The sequence below is a fragment of the Lithobates pipiens genome, unplaced genomic scaffold (genome assembly GCF_037356315.1).
Source record: "Lithobates pipiens isolate NorthernLeopardFrog02 unplaced genomic scaffold, aLitPip1_a1.2 Scaffold_18, whole genome shotgun sequence".
Taxonomy (NCBI): Eukaryota; Metazoa; Chordata; class Amphibia; order Anura; family Ranidae; genus Lithobates; species Lithobates pipiens.
Genome location: NW_027507758.1, coordinates 75,064,617 through 75,086,068, shown reverse-complemented (window position 1 = coordinate 75,086,068; position 21,452 = coordinate 75,064,617). Strand labels below are relative to the sequence as shown.

General features: G+C 43.3%; 1 protein-coding gene across 1 annotated transcript in view; it reads right to left on the bottom strand.

Moving 5' to 3' along the window:
* MARK1 (microtubule affinity regulating kinase 1) overlaps positions 1-21,452 on the bottom strand; it is a 208,098-nt gene that overhangs the window by 21,061 nt on the left and 165,585 nt on the right. The window contains exons 9-13 of the mRNA XM_077485790.1: positions 14,702-14,821; positions 10,640-10,739; positions 8,113-8,225; positions 3,594-3,747; positions 103-296 (exon numbers count right to left, since the gene is read on the bottom strand). Coding sequence (XP_077341916.1) covers positions 103-296; positions 3,594-3,747; positions 8,113-8,225; positions 10,640-10,739; positions 14,702-14,821 — 681 coding nt within the window. The remainder of the gene's footprint in view (positions 1-102; positions 297-3,593; positions 3,748-8,112; positions 8,226-10,639; positions 10,740-14,701; positions 14,822-21,452) is intronic.

Genomic DNA, 21,452 nt, shown 5'->3' with positions numbered 1-21,452 from the left:
GGGTGGTTTTGAAATGTAAAATCCTGAAAAGTGACCCAAAGTGGAACACTATTCAGAAGGGCTAAAGACCGGCTGACAATATGAACAAGACCTTATACTTACACTTGCACCAGTGGCAGATTTTTTCCTCTCTGGCCCTGCTAAGGGGCTCGCTGTCACCTCTCCTTTAGAGCCCACGGTGGCATTGCTGAGTTTGCGGGAGCCATTTTTATCCCAGTCCTCCTTCTGTTCAGTTTCAACACTGTTTGCCTGTCCACGTTTTGTGTACGAGACAGAGGGTGGGATTGACGGTCCAGCTGTACATAAAACACAAAAATAGCAGATCTCAACTGTGAGCTCAATCTGATTGCATAAAGTGTTCCAATAGATAGAAGTAAAAAAAAAAATAAAAATTTTTTTGCAACCATGGCAAGTAAAATTTTTCATTTGAAGGGTTTAAATGTACCCACAGAGACATGAGATAAAAGTTCTTCAATCTGATGACAGTCTAATGTCTGTGGGTTCCTGCAGGTGGCGCCGACTATCCAGTCACTATTGTTCCCTTTTGTTAACCCATTGACAACTGTTAACCCCTTCCCAGCCGATTTCATTAGTACAATGACAGTGTATAGCATTAGCACTGATCACACTGTATTAATGCCATTGGTGATGTCAGTTCATTCTCCCCCAGCATCAGTTTGTGTCAGATTTCCCGCAGCACTATCACTGTCCCACTATAATTTGCTAATCATCACCATTACTAGTATAACATTTAAAAAAAAAAAAAAAGATATAATATATATAAAAATAATATAGCACACACACACACATACATATATATATATATATATATATATATATATACATACATACATACATACATACATACATATACACACACACACACACCATAGTTTGTAGCTGCTATAACTTTCAGACAAACCTAGCAATATATACTTTTTGGGTTTTATTTTTTTTTTGTTTTTTCTTTTAAACCAAAGACATGTATCAGAATAAATTTTGGCAAAATTTTATGAAGAATTCATTTTTTTGGGATATGATTTATAGCAGCAAGTTTTTTGTTTTTTATTATAGCGTAAAAACAAAACAAAAAAACAGGTGATCAAATGCCACAAAAAGAAAGCTCTATTTGTGTAAAAAAAAAAAAGATACATATTTCGTTTGGGTACAGCATTGCACGACCGTGCAATTACCAGTTAAAATAGCACAGTGCTAAATAGCAAAAAAATGGCTTGGTCATGACTGCTGCAAGAAAAACATCAGACGTGACCTAAAATAATGGTTTAGCCCCCGTTCACACTGGTGTGATTTGCCATGCGATTTCACAGTTTCAAATCTCATGACAAATCGCACCCAGTTGTCACCAATGAAACTGTTCAAATTGCTGCGACTCATGTCGCGGTGGCTTTAAAAGAGGTTCTTACACTACTTTTTGCCTATTGCATTGCCATTTGCATAATTCTGTTAAACAAAGTCACAAGCTGCAATGAAATCGGAGGTGCAAATCGCACTGATCTGTGGCTTTGAAATTGCACTGATTTAGCACAATGTCAAAGCAGCACCAGTGTGAACCAGGGCTTAATGGGTTGAAACAAAAAAGGAAACAATGAAGCTACTGGAGTAGGTTTACAAAAATATTGTATTAGAAACAAAAATTGTTCTCTGCATCTGCCTTTAAGAGGCTTTACCAGCACTGAACCCAAGTCCAAAACTTTAAAGAGGCCCTGTCACTAGAGCATTCATTTCAACAAAATTAGATAATCATTTAAGGTATTTTTGCAGTAACATATTGTGTACATGTAAAAGCTTCCCTTGAATCCAATTCCAAATACCCAAAACCGCCATAGAGTGCTGCCGCCATCTTGTATGTGATGTCAGCAGCATCAGCAGACTCCGAGGTGTCCCTCAAGTGATGCTCTAGAGCGGGGTCTCCAAACATTCTAAGCAAAGGGCTGGTTCAGTGTCCCTCACTGTCCTTCAGACTTTAGGCAGGGCAGACTGTGGCAAGTGGGAGTGGAAAATGCCCCAGTGTCCGTAGGAATAAACAATGGATCAGTCTTGGTGGTCGGTAGTTAAAAAAACAAACAAAAAAAAACCAACATAGTACCTGTGGTCCATAGGAGGAGGAGGAACAAACAGTGCCCCAGCTCTGGCATAAGTGGGAGGAATAGTGCCCTATCATTGATGTCAATGGGAGGAATAGTGCCCCATCATTGATATCAGTGGGAAAAATTATGCCCCACTATTGGGAGTCAGTGGAAGGAATGTTGCCTCATCATTGGTCAGTAGGAGTAACGGTACCTCATATCAGTGGGAGGAATAGTGCCTCGAGGGCCATGCAAAGACGAGCAAGAGGCCGCATCCGGTCCTCAGACCCAGTTTGAAGACCACTGATCCATAGTATTCCCCTTTGTTCTTTTTCTGGCTGCCAAAAAAAAAAACTTACGTAGGGAAGTGGTGGAGGAATTGGGCCAGCCCAGACAGTAATTAGATACTCCTAAAAGAGGAGAGGGCTATGACATGCAAAGAGGTAAGAGGGCTGTGCAAGGAACTTGACTCGGGGCACATTGCAAGTGAATAATTAAAAAATTATGGAAAATAAAAAAAACACTTCATACACGCATTTACAAAACTTGATTTTTCTGTGCTTTTACCTGCAATTTTTTTTAGTTGGTGACAGGGTCTCTTTAAAGTGCAACTGCTTAATCCAATTTCACTATATTCTTTTACTTGGACTATTAAAGCAGCAGTAAAACCCCGCTTTGTTATTTTTACTTATTATAGGCTTACCTGTAGGTAAAATGAATATCTCCTAAACCTGCACTGCCTAGGACAGGGGTAGGCAAACAGTAGCCTTCCAGCTGTTGTGGCACTACATTTCCCAAGAGGCATCGCAAGGCTGGCAGTTACAATTACTCTCAGAGGCATAATGGGACCTGTAGTTCTGCAACAGCTGGAGGGCCCCAGGTTGCCTACCCCTGGTCTAGGAGATATTCAACCTGCAAGCAGCCGCTGACATCATAGGTGCATGCATTTTGAAGGTTCCGGCATTCCGTGCGGGACCTTCAGAAATTCTTGCTGGAATGGGACGGGAAAGACATCATTGCGGCTCCGGCCACTCACAGCACGAATGCCGCAAACTCAAAAGAAAGGCCGGGGTAAGATGTGAGCCCTCAGCGGTGACTGGACACGCTGGAAGAGCTTTGTTCTAAGGTAAGTATTTCATAATGTGCTAGTATGTGATACATACTAACACATTATGCCATTGTCTTACAGGTGTGTGTTTTTTTTATCCTGCAGCGGTTTACTACCGCATTAATACAAAATGTCAGCAGAATGACTTTTTGGCTATTATGGAAGTGGGTTAAAAAAAAAAAACTGAGATGTGGTGACAGCAATCTAAAAACAGAAGTCAGGGTTGAAAGAGGTGTAGAAATGGCAACAGATCTCAAGTAACAAAAGGGAAATGTCTTTATTGCTTGTGACAAGTAATCTGCTAACTGGATAACCTGCACTAGAAAAAGGGCCACCAGAGTCACTGGTTTCTACACGCAACACAGACAGGTTCCTTTCAGGCAAGAATTGTCACACACCGTGGTCACTGAACCGCCGCTGTTTCTGATTGGCTGATATACTCCTCTGGACCTTCATGTGGGCTGGAGATGGCACCGAACTGTTGTTCAGATCACTGCTGGGCCGAGATCTTTGACACAGGTTACTGTTAGACAGGGACTCACTGCCTTCAAACTGTGAAAGGAATAAAACAGGATTTGTCATCTCACTGTAAACCCCAAAATTCAGAAACTAAAACTACAGAGAACAGTCGTTTCTCGCTGAATAAACTGCACAGAATAAGACGGCTCACACTGAAGCAACTCCATGTTTTTTGTTTTTTTACAGCCCAACTCCGGGGACAACAAAAAAACGAAAATACTTTTTAACTTACGAGGATGGGTGTAATCCTTACTCTACACCTAGCTCCAGGCAGGCTCCTACCATCTGTGCAACTGGTCCATAGAAGGCTCTGGGTGGAGTGGCAGGCAGGAATGACAACGTTATCCAGTACCAGAAATAAAAGAGTAGTGGTGCACTGTACATAGAATGCCAAAAAGATCACACTAGAATATAATATATACGACAGACAGTGGCAATTGCCTTACTAAGGCCTCTTTCACATGGGGCGGATCAGTGCTGATCCACTCCGCGGATATCCGCTTGCTCAGCGGGGATCACTATGGGAGATCGGGTGACGACGGACGGGAGAATCTGTCCAGGTCCGCCTGATCGGCCGTGGGAAAGAGGCCTAACACTGTGCAGAAATGTCAAAGAAAGCCCAATGTGGGCTAGTGGTTAAATATAATAGGCTCAAAAATGAAGTAAAATCACTGGCGTGCAATAAAGTGCTTATCTTCCAAATATATATTATCAAGTACAATGCCAGGCCAATAGCCCTGAATTATACATGAGGGAATGCCTATAAGCCAGAGCTAAAGAGAGTACTGGACTGAGTAGTAGAGTAAGTATTACACCTTATTCCTCACAGCCTACAATAGATGAGCATTTAATCCTTGCACCGGGGAAGGGGGAGCCCCAGCCACTGTCTGGGTAGTTTTAGATATTATTTTAAAAGCATTACTCACCCAGACCAAATGGTCGGGATCCACCCATAAGCCTGGATGGCACATGGCTCAGCCTCTCAGCGATCCACTGAGAACCTGAACCAGCCCCTCCTGCCCCCTCCACAGCCCAGTGCTCCAGTGAGCGCTGGAGGGGAAAGCAGAAAGCCGATGACTGACAGTCACGGCTCTCTGCTCAGAGCGGAGGGGGAGAACTGAGTGATTAGTGGTGTTTGATTACTCAGTTCTCCAGGTACAGCCAGCAGGGGACAGCTGCCGCTCGGATCCATTGTGCAGCCATCTAGGCGAGTATGATTTTTTCTTTTCTTTTTTTTGATTCCCATACTTCTCTTTTAAGTCCAATTGAACCTTCACTTTAAAATCAGCCAAATAAATTCCAGATGTATCAAAATAAAGATGTGCAAAGACTTGCAGTTGCCACATCCTGAGTAGAAACACTTTTCTTCTGTCAGCATGCTGCAGAGATGGAGCATATGTGGAAGCACTGGTTTTTCTGCAAGTATCTGAAGTGCTCCCATGCGAAGACCCATAGCTTTGGAATCAGCAAAGCTCTTGCTTACCGCTGATTGGGGAGATCAAACTCTCATACAGCAGGGGATGTGCCAGGTCTCTGCAGACTACTGCTTCTGCACAGAAAGAAAGGGCCTGCATGCTGGCAGCAGAAAGTCGGGTCTAAGGATGTGGCTGCTTTCTGAAGAAATTGAATTTGAAGACTTTGTACACCTGTTGTTTTGATGCACCTGGAATGTATTTAGCTTATTTAAACCATAGTTCAACCAGGCTTTTAAAATATCAGTCTGTGACCCCAACGGAGAGATCAGCTCTTACTGGGACAGGAAGGCACCGATGACCAAAAAAACAACACTGTCAGAAGGTCTGTTTTTGCCTGTGAGCCTGTTGGAGAGAATTCCCATCACTTCCTGTCCTGACAGGAAGTGATGGGATAAAAAAAAAAAAAAAACCTCTGCAGTATGGATACAGATGGGAATTAAAAACTGTCAGGCTGTGTTTCATCCGATTTTGTGACCCATCAGAATTTGTAATGGAAGTGATGTTCCGTTGCCGCCATCTTGCTACACCCGCACTTCTCCACAGTAAGGACACACTGAGAATGGCGCAAGTGGACATCTTGTTACACCCACTGGAGTTTTGCATTTCACACTTATTTTTAACAGTAAACGGAGCTTAAAAGGTGAAATACATTATTTGGAAATTTGTCTGACTGTTTACATGTTGAAATAAAAAAATCAGAAGAGTTCTGTCAGATTAGCAAACCTGTGACATCAGCAGGTATGCCGCTGCTTTTAAAATTGAACATGTAAACAGTCTGTCGGATTTCTAAATACTGTATTTGACCTTATAAGCTCAGTTTACTGTTAAAAATAAGTGTGAAATGCAAAACTCCAGTGGGTGTAACAAGATATCCGCTTGCCCCTTCTTAGTGTATCCTTACTGAGGAGGAGTGCAGGGTGTAGCAAGATGGCAGCGACAGACCGTCACTGCCATTACAAATTCTAAAACAAAATGAAATGTTTTGGCTGACATTGGCTTCTAGAGGAAATGAAAAGGTGTTGTCAGTAAAGTCACTTTTAATGCAACCTCAAGGACATTCAACAATGATTGGTGTTTCCAATACTGACAAGTAGTTTCTCCCTCAGTAGCCGTCTGTACCAAAGACTGTACAATTAGCAAGTTTACTGAGCATGTCACCTAAAAGAAGGCTGTACTTATTTTAACCTTAATGCATTCTCTGCTTTAGGGTAAGATAAAAACCTTCTGAGTGCAGCTCCCCCTCCCTTATAATTACCTGAGCCAAAGCACAATCCAGGGCTGTGCACAAGAGCAGCGACTCTCTTCCTACTTATAGGCTCCTGCTGCTGTCAATCACAGTCAGTGAGGGAGTAGGAGGTGGGACCGAGCCATGCTGCAGGAGGGAGTCTGCACAAGTGTTCCTATAGCAAGCAATGGTGGGGGGGGGGCAGGAGTAACGACAGCTTCTGTGGAACAGTACAAGCTGTCAGAAGGCAGGTAAATACTCAGAGGATTTGATAGCCAAGATCCTGTGTGTGTGCAGGTTAAAGTGGTTGTAAAGGCTCAAACCTTCCGTGTGCAGAAGCCCCCTCCCCCCAAATACGTACCTGAGCCCCATCTCGACCTAGCAATGTGCACAAGAACAGCGGCTCCTGTCGATCATAGCCAGTGAGTCAATGAGGAGGGGGCGGGGCAGAGCCACACTCTGTGTGTGAATGGACACACAGAGAAGTGGCTCAGGAGTGAGCCTGCTCGGGTGCCCTCATAACAAGCAGCAGGGAAGAACCAGGAGTGCTGGCAGGGGACCTGAGAAGAAGAGGATTGAGGCTGCTCTGTGTAAAATCACTACACAGCGCAGGTAGGTATGACATGCTTTGTTATTTAAAAAAAAAAATATATATATATATAGGTTTACAAACACTTTAAAAGAAAATAATAGTGCTGTTATGTCAAAGTGACGTGCTGACATTCAAGACTTCAAATGGTGGATGGGCAGAGCTCAGGGGTACTGCCAAGGTAGTCTATGATTGACAACTGGCATTGCTCACACAAAGGCGTGGACCCTGTAATGACACCTGCTATAGTTCTCAGAAGTCAGAACCATAGGCGGGCTTACTGTTTGCATACAATGGCGGGTCCAGCCTCTTCTAACGTCTCACATGTGGGCAGGCATTACTATAGGCACTAATGCCCATGTGCGAATATGGTCTGTATTCCACCATATACTAAGGGTCTTTTAATAACGGAAAGCAGATACCGCTCTATGTTATAAATAGCAGGGCTACGCACAATGCAGTGTGCATTTCATAAATTGCTGGCTGTGGTGTTAAGCCAGTGGAACCCCATAGGGCATTCCCTGGGGAACACAGCATAAAGAACTTGGCGATTGGAGGAAACCTGGTCATGTGACTTTGACAGGTTACATAACCAGGTGCTTTCTTCTTTTTTTTAAAAAAATGAGCCCTAAATGTTGTCTTGAGTTTTTTGCAATTGCAAAAAATATGTTGCTGTAGGTGTCACTGTTGCTTACACTTCAGGATAGTTTCTATCTCTTTTTTTATTTTTATTTTTTTATTGTAAAACAACATTTCTGAATTTCTCATAAGGAAATAACTGGATGTATCTGATTTGAGAGAAAAATATTTTTTTTTCAATGGTCAACAGGACAAATAAAGGGGTGAATATCCCCAACTGGGAAGCAATAAAAACCAGACTGAGGTTCTAACTCTCTCCAGTCTTTTCAAAATAAAACAATGCCTTTAGATACATTTTAAAGGTTTTTAAGCGCTACTTAAAACAAAAAAGTATTTACTTGCTCTGCACGTATAAATCTTTATAAACACTCAAATACCCAAAATTACCGGCTGTGCCATCTCTGAAGTACACAAAACGTATGTAGACTAAAACGGCAAACCTATCCTGAAAAAGGACTTTGAGCACCTACCTCTGGCGGCTTTCTACCCAGAAGCAAGTAAGTGGCCATGACTTCATCGTACTTCTGGCTAATTACAGAATCTGTAATTTCCTCCTTTGAAAATCCCATCGTGACCATAATATCTAAAAAAAAATAAAAATACAAACAAAACACTGTAAATTATCAGGAATTTCTAAAAAGTTCACACTTCTTTCGTTTTACAAAGATAGACACTTGCAAAGGGAAGCAATTATTCAAAAACTATGCAAAACACATTAAAGGGAAACCAGATGATTTTGGGGGAAATTTTTATTTTTAAGTTTATGGGTCTTAAATCCTTTACTCCAAATGACTGGGATTCATTAGTGCCTAGATGCTCAGGCCAAATTCAATGTATTTGCACATTATATGCATTATATAAGCTACCTCTGCTCTCCATGCTGTAGTCACACATTGAAACAAACCTGGGGCTTGCCCATGTAGGCCAAAGCAACAGGTTCATAAATAATTGACAAATGATCCACTGAAATGACCATTTCATTGTTTATACTGCTTTCATGTATTGGATACTGTTATACTTATTTGATGTTTTTTTTTTTTTGTTTTGTTTTTTTACATATTCATTCGATTTGTAATCTCCTGAAGAAGCGCAATTGTGCGCGTAACATGTAAAGTGAATTTTCTCGGTGACCTCATATTGTGACTCAACTACTCCACGCACCTTACTCATCCTGGATGGTGCTACCGGTTATTTCTAATTACACCGAATTGGATTCGTATATTAGAATATAATATTTGGAGGTGTTATTTGTGTCCCTGGTTTTAACCTTATCCAATTAAAATTTCCAATAATTTTTATTATTATTAGTGTAGATACATGCTAAAATCCACAATTTTCTGACAAATGATCCTCCACTGTCACCAGGAAGATGAGAGCGCAAATCTTTCTAAACATGTAAAAGGCTCCATTGATCCTCAGACCTTACCTGGTCCTGTTTTGCCAAGCTAATATGAATCCGAGGGGTCATCAGTGGTACCTTACCTTCTATGGTTGGTTCATTAAAAAAGCAAAAAATACAGCCAGAATCACAAACATCTTGATGAGTTTTGCACCTTATGAATAGGAACTAGTGCTAGTTGCATCATGGTATTTATGTGATGTTGGCTGTATAGTGTGTTTTTGGAATTTATAAAACACTCAGGGCTCATTCACACCACTTCACTCGGGCTGCATTCATCTGCATATCTCAATACAGCCTCAATGCCAATTGTTCTCTATGTGTCCTGTTCACATACATTTTATCTAGGGGGATTGGAATAAGCAAAAATAAATCCCCTATTCTTTACTCTCACAGGCTACCTTCCTGATGTGTAACCAGCTCATGAAGCGGCTTCTTTTTGCCGCTCACCTGGTCGCAGACTGTCCGATGTTATCACGTACAATGAAGGACCGGAAATCCTGCATTGTATGAGAGAGGATGGAGGGTCCACCAAAAATCGGAGCGTCAGAGTAGAGAAGAAGATTGGCCACCAGGAGAACATAGAATGGGGCAAGTATTCCACGTATTACAATCCCCCCTAGACAAAATGATCAATTTAACGCTTCCAGTGCAAGGGGCCCCACTGCAGTTTGAGGCTGGGTTCACATATGTGCGAATTGGATGCAGGGTTTTCGCATACAATTCACATGGAATGCGAGTGTGACCAGCACTTAATGAAGCCAGTTCATACAGGTCGGGGGAGGCTGCGGAGCAGATTGCAAAAGGGTCCTGTGCGTGCTTGGGTCCGGTGTGAATTCAAAAATTCAGACCTGAATCACACCTGAACCAGTGAACAGACACGCACCGGACCCCTGGCATGAACCCACAGCCACACATGTGAACCCGGCATCAATGTTTACAGATTGCTGGAGTTCAGCTTTAGGGGAATAGATTAGCGTATTTATCGGCGTATAACACACACCCCAAGTTTAGGAGGGAAGTTTAAGGGAAAAAAAAAAAAAAACTTACATATAAATGCCCATCAATGCACCCTTTTCAATGTCCATCTGCAGCCTTGTCCATCATTGCAGAATGATCAGTGTCATTTGCAGCCTTGCCTAGTGTCTTTGCAGAATGATCTCTTAAAATTAGCGCCGCCGAGATACAGAGCCGGATGTCTTGTGTATCTCGGCTCCTCTCGCAGTCCCGCCCAGTCCCATCCCTTGGCCCGACTCCTATGATGGACATAGCACAGGTCCAATGGCGGGACTGGGCGTGACTGCAAGAGGAGCCGAGACCAGCCAAGTACACAGTACACTCGGCTCTGTCTTTTTCGGCGGCGCTCGCTCCTCTTCCCTTAAACAAACAGCGGGGATCAGCTTATAACATGCACACACAATTTTCCCCTGATTTTAAGGGGAAAAAAGTGCACGTTATACGCCAATAAATACAGTACTTTTTTGGGGTTGACATACACTTTAAAGGAACTGTGATTGTATAATCATAGATTCTACACTGTATTCATATTAGTTTATGCTGCTTACATTACGTTCAAGACAGGTTCACTTTTCACCTACCTATCCTCTTTGTGTCATTGTTATCTGGCTCAGGCTCAGTATATGGCTTCAGGTCATCATCCTCATAGCCAACATTCATCCACCGATCCTTCATGATTTGCTGGAAGGAACAACATTAAAGTGATTGTAAAGGTTAGTTTTTTTATTTTGTTTTAATCACAAACATGTCATACTTACCTGCCCTCTGCAGAGGTTTTGCACAGAGCGGTCCCAATTCTCCTCTTTTGAAGTCCCCCCATGGAGAGCCGCTTTCCATGCGGGCGCGCTCCAGAGTCCTGCTGCTACATCCCAGCCCCTGTGTCACTGGATTTGATTGACAGCAGCGGGAGTCAATGGCTCCTGCTGCTATCAATCTATTCAATGAGGACCCGAGACAGCAGCTAAAGCTACTGTGCTTGTCTCAGTTGCTGGAAAGATTGGGTTCAGGCAAGAAAAAGGGGGGCTTTGGGGGGCAGCCACAGCACAGAAGGTTTTTCATCTTAATGCATAGAATGTATTAAAGGTGAAAAACCTTGAGACTTTACAACTCCTTTAAGAATGAGAAACTCCTGTGCTATGGATAATTCCCACATAGTATTTCCATTATTGTCCCTATCAAAGGAAGACAACCTGACAATGGACTCTATTGAGGAGCATTGTGAAGCAAGCATCACCATGTAGTCAGGCAATGCATGAGGCCAGCACAGGTTGTCAGATGACAGCTTTGAACACGGAAGTATTCAAACCAGAGTGCTTCAGAGTTCACAACACGGAGGAAGATCAGAGAACAGATATTCACGGATCCTCTGCTGCTCTGCCATCTTGAATGCTTGGCATTAACCTCTGAGCATCTCTCTTGTTCAGCATTTACAACGGTACCTAGAGTAATGATCAGGGTTAACATTTGGGGTTAATGCCAGGGGAGGTTAAGGTACACCGATCAGGTCATAGGAGAAATACTAAGATGCTATTTATGAACCACAAAACAAATGCTAGTTGCCAACCTATTGATGCTTTGGCTTCAATATATACTGAGCTGCTGAACCACAAGGAGTAGAGATCAGAAATGACCTCACCTTTCTGACATTTGTGTGCCGCATGCTTATTCCATGTCTGTACTGATTTCAGAGAAAGCCAGACAACTGCATTTTCAGAATGATGCAAGTGGACTTTAACAATAGAGAGAAGTAAAGGGCAAGAGGGGTGCCCGGAAATTGTTAGTCTCTTTACAGTTTAGCACCATCTCTCCTATTGTTTGGCTGTTTGTGCAGTTGAAAAAAATACAAAGCACAGCGTATGCAAAGGGACATTCTAACATTACTTTTATTTCAAAGAAAAAAATAAATTAAAAAAATCACACAACACAAGGGGTGGAGCTGGTACAAAAGAACGTTATTATTCAGGTGCCTCCAATGCAGGACGGCATGCAAATATGGTCCTTGCAGGGAGATGTGAATTACTAGCTTGATTATGCAGAATGAAAAAGCTTTGGATGGGGTGGGGAAGGATTACATGGTGTTTTTTTTTTAATCGCTATCTGTGCCCTTTGTTTGTACTGGTGACCATTGTCAATGAAAACGTTTAGAGTTGTCCATAGAACAAGAGGAAAGGGGAAATCTTCCAACGGGGACACCTGTTTTGGAGGCAAAGAAGGCCGGCCATAGACAGAGCTAAGTTCACTCAATTCCCCCACCAACAGACAGTATTGACAGGGGAATCCCTCCTGCCGAAACATTGTATTCTCCTGGCAGGGGAAGCTCTCCCCTCTGGGAGAAGACAGTAATTAAAAGCAGCTATACCAGCTACTAGCAATAATCGCATGTAAAATCTGGCAGGCTGGTTGTACCCAAGTTGATCAATCAATCAACTTGGTACCTTCAGCCTGCCCATACATGGTCGAAATCTTGGCCAGTTCCCGTTGAACGGGCTGGGATTTGAACGGTCTATGGCTGGTTTGGGAGAGGAATTTCCTTTACCTTTAGAGATTTCCTCTAACTTCCTTTTGCTTCTCTGGGACAGGAAGTGTAGGCAAATTTCCTAATGTTACACAGACAGCAACTTAAAAAATGGCCATACATACACTTAAAAAGGTGTACTATATGAAAAATTTTAATTCCTGACTATTATACCTGCATGACCTGGTTGGACATCCCATTCCAAAACCATAGTCATTAATATGGAGTTGACACAGCAGCCTTTGCAGCTCCACCCTTCCGGGAGGGCCCTTCACAAGCTTTTGGAGTGTATCTGTGGGAATTTGTGCCCATTCAAAAGAACATTGGTGAGGTCAGGTACTGATGTTGGATGAGAAGACCTGGCTCACAATTGGCATTCCAACGTTGTTCAGTAGGGTTGAGGTCAGGGCTCCATGCAGGCCACTCAAGTTCCTCCATCCCAAACTCATCAAACCATGTCCTTATGGATCTGGTTTTGTACACAAAAGCACAGTCATGCTGGAACAGAAAAAAGTCTTCCCCCAAACTGTAGCCACAAGGCGGAAAATAGAATAGTCTTTGTATGCTGTAGTATTAACTGTATTCTTCACTGGAAACACTTGAACTAAAACATCTGTAGGAGTGTCCAAATAGTGGTAGGTGTAATGATCAGGGGTCCATACACTTTTGGACATATGTACATTGTATATGAGATACCAAGCTATGCTACTACAATTCCCCTGCAACTGGTGCAGCATACAAAACACAAAGTATATATCTGGAGCTCATACTGGGGAAGATTGCTGGCTTCCTCCACTACCTGGCAAGTCACTAAGGATGAGCTCTGGCGTGTTCGCATACTCCACATGCAGAGCCCGCCAGGAAGTCGGCGCAGCGCTGCGCTAATCACAGGCAGTGAGACATTCCCCCGATGCGTGGCTTCAGAGATCGGGCAATGTCTCACTGCCTGCGATTAGCGCAGCGCTGCGCCGACTTCCTGGCGGGCTCTGCACGTGGCATATGCAAACATGCCGGAGCTCATCCCTAGTCACTGACCCGGAACATGAGCCAAGTAGTGAAGCAAGGATGAGGTAGCCATTGTAAGAACCTGCACCTTCTAAGGCAAGTCAGCAATGATAATGTTTCTACCCCAATAGAGTGGGCAAAAAATACAGAAATTTAAGCAGCTCTGTATTCATCAATACATCATTAAATGCAATTTTTTTTTTTACATGGAAGCAATCTAAGTACTTGAATATGACTGGGTATCAGCCTTCTGCAGTCCCGGTACAGCAAGACACAGGTGGCAAAGGTAGAAGCAGACCAAGGAGCTAATCAATTCACATGACGACGAGCATACTGATAAGAGGAATCTAAAAAGACTTAGATAAGCTCATCATTCTGCCACTTCTTCACTAATTAGTCACAGGCTGGAGGCAAGTACATGACAGCTTAGGCCAGAAAGAAGAGGGATGAAGGACGCTGGCTGTCATTCAACCTATAAGACTAGAAAGACATCTAGTGGCAGAGAAGATTAACTGTATAGGATAGTTCTGGATTGAAGGTATTGCATTGTGTTTTTTCTTAAAGAGGAGTTCCACCTAAAAGAAGAAGCTCCACATTCCCCCCCCCTCCACATCCCCATTTGCCATTTTTTTTGCAGGGGGGCTGGTACCTGGTTTTGACAGGTGCCGCTCCCACTTTCAGGTAAGATCGCTGCATGGCGATCTACATTTCCAGCCCCTCCTCCTAGCCCCCATTTCCTTCTGGGATGCACAGAGGTCCCAGAAGACAGCGGGACCATTCGGAAAGTGCAGAGCGAGTCACTAACATGCAGAAGGAAACAGGCTGTGAAGCCGCAATTCTTCATTTCCCATTACGATAATACAGATGCTGGCGCCTGCACCCAAAGCCGATTGATGAATCGGCTAGGGGTGCCGAAATCACGGGATACCTAGACAGGGAAGTTTCCTTATTTTAAAACTCAACAACTACAGTATTTGTATCTGCTGACTTTTTTTATTTTTACAGAGTGGAACTCTTCTAAGTGCATCATAATCTGTTTTTACTTTTGACTGGAGTTCTACTTTAAACCGGTTTTATCTGTAGCCAATACACAAAAAGAAGAAGTCCGTATCAGGTCACTTACTTCTAAGCTTCCTCGTTTGACGGGGTTCAGTACAAGCAGTTTCTTCAGCAGGTTTTCACAGTCTGTAGACATATAGAAAGGAATTCGATACTTCCCCCGTAATACTCGCTCCCGTAATTCCTTTACAAGACAAGAGGACGCAGAAGGTTACCATGATATCAGCATTGTCTGAGCAAATTGTTAAATATGGTAAAGGAAACATACAGAAGGGAAGTACACAGACTGCATTGGAAAATTTCCTTTCTACAATATCTATTTCATTTAAATCTGTGATCTGTCCATTTTCAAAACAACTAAAGCCAGAGAGGTCAGCAATGACAGCCTACTTAGTACGCTTAGCACAGTTTTCAGTTATTGACAGCACACTGGATGGCCATCCACTTCTCCATACAACAGTGCCCGTCATCCAAGGTTGCCTTTTGTGAGTCCATAAACCATTAGAATTTCCTCCTGAAAATAATAAAAAAAACTTACCAGCTGTGCTACTCCATTGAAGTGGATGTTTCCTTTCTACATGTGTTTTAGTTTATCAGCACATTCTTTATGGGGACCAAAAGACTTTTCCTTTATTAATGAACATTAGACTTTATATTATTAATAAATGCAGACCATCAATGATATATTTTTTTGCTATTTGCATTCAAAATTGTTTCGATATGGATTCAAATATTTTATGTATTTATTGTGATTAGTGAAGTTTTTTGGAACCTTAGGGAAGATAGGGTTTGAGGATCTATACAAGGATTAGCACCCCTGCCTTACGGCACTGGGGTTCATGATTCAAATCACAACCAAGACACTACCTTCATGGTGTTTGCATGTTCTACTTGTGCTTGCAATGATTTCTTCCCATATTCCAAAGACATACTGGTAAGTTAATTTGCTTTTGTCTAAAATGGCCCTAATATGTGTATGCTTGTGAGATATAGGCCTCAGATTGTAACCCGAGGGCAGGGACTGAGGTGAATGCACACAGCATATAAAATGCATATATTGATGGAGCTATATGAATATCCTTAATAAAAAAATATTATATCATTGATAATATACAGCTGCTTAGGCCCCTTTCACACAACCGCTCTGAGCAGGGCCGTCTGTCAGTTTTCCAGGCGGACCTGATTGGACAAGTTTACTCACTCCTATGGAGCGACGGGTGTAAAAAGACCTCCAAATCCTATTCGGGCTGCTAAAAATAAATGGGAAGGGATCCTTCCATCCTCCTCCGTGTAGGCAGATTGGACCAGAGGTAATCAGGTGTAGAGGGACAGTGGAGTCTGTTTACACCCGGCTGCCCTGTCCATGTCCTCTCTGTATAAACTCAGAGGACACAGACCTGTCATCCACTCTCATTATTCTGATCAGCAAAGGATCAGCGGACATGGACCTGTCATCCACTGTCACTGCTCTGATCAGCAGAGGCTCAGAGGACACGGACCTGTCATCCACGGTCACTGCTCTGATCAGCAGAGGCTCAGAGGACACGGACCTGTCATCCACTGTCACTGCTCTGATCAGCAGAGGATCAGAGGACACGGACCTGTCATCCACTCTCACTGCTCTGCTAAGCAGAGGCTCAGAGGACACGGACCTGTCATCCAATGTCACTGCTCTGCTCAGCAGAGGATCAGAGGAAAGGATCTGTCATCCACTCTCATTGTTCTGATCAGCAAAGGATCAGCGGACACGGACCTGTCATCCACTGTCACTGCTCTGCTCAGCAGAGGATCAGAGAAAAGGATCTGTCATCCACTCTCATTGTTCTGATCAGCAAAGGATCAGAGGACACGGACCTGTCATCCACTGTCACTGCTCTGCTCCGCAGAGGCTCAGAGGACACGGACCTGTCATCCACTCTCACTGCTCTGCTCAGCAGAGGCTCAGAGGACACGGACCTGTCATCCACTGTCACTGCTCTGCTCAGCAGAGGATCAGAGGAAAGGACCTGTCATCCACTCTCATTGTTCTGATCAGCGGACATGGACCTGTCATCCACTGTCACTGCTCTGATCAGCAGAAGCTCAGAGGACACGGACCTGTCATCCACTCTCACTGCTCTGCTCAGCAGAGGCTCAGAGGACATGGACCTGTCATCCACTGTCACTGCTCTGCTCAGCAGAGGCTCAGAGGACACGGACCTGTCATCCAATGTCACTGCTCTGCTCAGCAGAGGATCAGAGGAAAGGACCTGTCATCCACTCTCATTGTTCTGATCAGCAAAGGATCAGCGGACATGGACCTGTCATCCACTGTCACTGCTCTGATCAGCAGAGGATCAGAGGACACGGACCTGTCATCCACTGTCACTGCTCTGCTCAGCAGAGGATCAGAGGAAAGGACCTGTCATCCACTGTCACTGCTCTGATCAGCAGAAGCTCAGAGGACACGGACCTGTCATCCACTGTCACTGCTCTGCTCCGAAGAGGCTCAGAGGACACGGACCTGTCATCCACTCTCACTGCTCTGCTCAGCAGAGGCTCAGAGGACACGGACCTGTCATCCACTGTCACTGCTCTGATCAGCAGAGGATCAGAGGAAAGGACCTGTCATCCACTCTCATTGTTCTGATCAGCGGACACGGACCTGTCATCCACTGTCACTGCTCTGATCAGCAGAGGCTCAGAGGACACGGACCTGTCATCCACTGTCACTGCTCAGCAGAGGCTCAGAGGACACGGACCTGTCATCCACTGTCACTTCTCTGATCAGCAGAGGATCAGAGGACACGGACCTGTCATCCACTCTCACTGCTCTGCTCAGCAGAGGCTCAGAGGACACGGACCTGTCATCCACTCTCACTGCTCTGATCAGCAGAGGCTCAGAGGACACGGACCTGTCATCCACTCTCACTGCTCTGCTCAGCAGAGGCTCAGAGGACACGGACCTGTCGTCCACTGTCACTGCTCTGATCAGCAGAGGCTCAGAGGACACGGACCTGTCATCCACTGTCACTGCTCTGCTGAGCAGAGGATCAGAGGAAAGGACCTGTCATCCACTCTCATTGTTCTGATCAGCAAAGGATCAGCGGACATGGACCTGTCATCCACTGTCACTGCTCTGATCAGCAGAGGCTCAGAGGACACGGACCTGTCATCCACTGTCACTGCTCTGCTCAGCAGAGGCTCAGAGGACACGGACCTGTCATCCACTGTCACTGCTTTGCTCAGCAGAGGCTCAGAGGACATGGAACTGTCATCCACTCTCACTGCTCTGCTCAGCAGAGGATCAGAGGATACGGACCTGTCGTCCACTGTTACTGCTCTGATTAGCAGAGGCTCAGAGGACACGGACCTGTCATCCACTGTCACTGCTCTGCTCAGCAGAGGATCAGAGGAAAGGACCTGTCACCCACTGTCATTGTTCTGATCAGCAAAGGATCAGCGGACACGGACCTGTCATCCACTCTCAGGCCCCATTCACACCTGAGAGTAGCGTTTTCAGGGAGAAAATCATGCAATTTTATGGCGTTTTTCTGCGATCTTGTGCAGGGCAAAAGGTCACCAAGGTAAAAAGAGGAAAACCGCCCAAATCTGCCTAAAAAAAAAAGTTTCCAGAACTTGTTTGCGCTTCAGGCGTTTTGTAGCTTCTGGCTTCAGGCGTTTTGGAGTGGAGATGTGAACCATCTCCATAGAGAGAATAATTGATTTTTTCCCCTCCAGCGTTTTGTAGCTTCAGGCTTCAAGCTACAAAGAAAAAACACTCAGGTGAGAATGGGGCCTCACTGCAACGATCAGCAGAGGATCAGCGGAGACAGATCCCCTGCTGATCAATACAGTCTGCCCCATGTGAAAGAGGCTTAGTGGGTTTAGATTTTACTTTTAGCACGGTGCATTGGTGGCTTAACCCCTTCACACGTAGGGGTAAAACAAATGTTAATGCCTAAGCACAATTTTGCAACTTTGGCATGTGTTAGAAAAACTGTACATATCATCACAACTACTTTGTGTATCCAGGTGGAATGCACCTTGATTTTTTTTTTTCAGGATAAATTTGGCACTCTTTTGGTGGTAAACAGTAACAGATATCTCCTGTTTTTTTTTTCTTTTCTTTTTTAAAGAAAAACTGTCCCAAAACAGTAAAAAATTAATAAATAAATAAATAAAAGCCCTATTTTTAAATGCATGTCAGAAATGAAATGTAACGTGTATCCTCACAGGGTGACACTGTGGATACACTAGTAACAATATGCCAGCGTCCCAATAGTGAATGGAAAAAATATGGAATTGCCAGAATGGACTTTATTCCTCTTGGATGCTGCTAATGTATGTTTTTAATTACATCCTATTGGATTCGAATATATTATTTGGAGGTTCTATTTGAGTCTTTGGGGTCATTATCATTATGATGTGTTTTCTTTTTATGTTTTTAATTTTAACTAAATCTAACGATTTTTACTTTATCCAATTAAAAATTTTCAATGTGTGTATGTCTATAAAGTCCATTCTTGCAACTCCATTTCTATTTTGAAATGTAGCTGTATATTTCTTGCCATTATCACAATTTACCACCAAAGAACAACCCAAAATAAATTCTCCTGCTCCTGACGATTGCAGTGAGACCACATATGTGTATGTTAGTTGTTGTTTGTACCCGTAGTACAGAAACAATGGTGCACATTCTGCCTGAAACACGCTGACACTACGGTATTACTGGTACTAATTTAAGGGCCGCCAGTTCACACCACAAAAATGCACTCCGGATACGTTTCCGGATCAGTTTTTGCTTACAGTTCATACCATGCGCAGTTCCAGTGCGCTTTGATACAATTTGCCATGTCCCAGTACAGTTCTGTGCAGAAAAAAATGCAGCAGGCTCTGCTTTTTTTCTGTGCCAGAAACTGACTGCATTGGTGTGAACTAGAGCCATTGGAATACATGGAAAACACTGTGCATGCATTTTTAGTGCAGAAAAAAAGCACAGGGAACTGCATCTGGTGTGAACTAGCACTACATTTTTTTTTTATCTACCCAAAATATGCTGACCTTTGACCCCGACCATGATCCTAACTCTGAGAAACCTTGATGGTGTTATTTTTTATGATTTTACATTTTTTATTTTTTTTCCTTGCAGACTGGTTTGTTAACTTCCTTTTCTGAATGAAGAAAAAGATACATTGCATCTTCCTCCTCTTGCAGGAGAGAAAAATGTAAACACAGGGGTGGGCTCATAGTGACTGATCACTGTGATAGCCAATAAGAGGCTATCACAGCAATCAGGTAACCCCACCCGGAAACCGAGAGTACCGGGTCCTGATCGTTGGCGAGAGCCCGATCTCTGTGAGCGGTGCGGTGAGCGCCCAGCACAAAGGGAGAGAACGCATATATTCGGCCCCACAAAAAAACTCCCATGAGGCCACATAGATGTGTGCGGTCGGCAGGAAGGGGTTAATGTTCTGATGACCTTTTAGCTGTATATCAGCAAGGCACTGCTGCAACTCACTGCTAGACTCAGCAGATGTCACTACTGTGGAAAGCCATGTCTCTACTAATATGCCTACTTTTATATAAAGAGAGTACGGAAAAAGACACGGTAAATCTGTAATCTGAAGAGATCAGAGGTGGGGAGACAACAGGCAATACTGCCGATTAGTCCTTTGCCTTCCTTTTTTTTTCTGAGCACAGCCTCCATGGTTCAGTTGCTCTGTAAGTTACAGTACAGCTGTACAAATATTAAACCTCCCCGTAGTATTTATAAGGAAAAGTAAACTTTTAGTGCACATATCACCCTCCCTCCAAAAGCACATTCATAAGAAGTCATACCTGTATATAACTCCGATGTGCACGCTGCGGCCTGCCCAACGCTGTTCAGCCCCTGCCTGTACACCAGTACATCAACACATGTACTATGGCCTCTATTCACTTCAACAGAAAGCCCCTCTATAGGTTCACAAACAGGCTTGACATTGAAGTGAATGGATTATTTATCTTTAGCAATAAGGCCTTTTGCACAATGGACGTTTTTACAGCAGCTGTTTTTGGCTTCAGATGTTTTTTTTCTACAGTCAATAAACTCTCCATCAAATTATCCTATGTGTCCACGCACATATAGGCTGTTATCAAAAGTTTTTGGCTGGGACGTTTTTTGGCTTTTAAAAAAAAAAAAAATAATAATAATGGGCTCTGAGAGGAGCTTTTCAGCTGTAAAACGCTCGAATGTCAAAAAACACTTATAAACGCTGATAAACGCTCAAAAACGCGGCTCGCCAGTGTTTAACGTCTTTGATCAATGGAAAAAATAAAAATAAAGAATTATAATTTTTCCCCAAAAAATAAAAATAAAAATCTAACAAAAACGCTATTGCAAAAATTTTAAAAACGTAAACACTCACTGCAAAGCTATTTTAACGTTCAGTGTGCATGGGGCCTAAGTGTGCACCTGAAGCTGTGTGCCAAATGGACAAAAAGGAGGAAGATTACCAGATGTGAGCCATTGATTAACCACTTGATGGCCATTTACTGTGTGTGTGTGTGTGTGTGTGTGTGTGTGTGTGTGTGTGTGTGTGTGTGTGTATGTATATGTATATATATATATATATATATATATATATATATATATATATATATATAGATATATATAGATATAGATATAGATATATATAGATATAGATATAGATATCTATCTATATCTATACACAGCAGCAAGGCGGCTCTCCTGCGCTTGATTACTGGATCACATACCTGGTAAGTGATCCAGCACTTCCAGGTTGGGTCGTGCAGTGGGAGTCGATCAGCAGGTATTGCAGACACAATGTCCT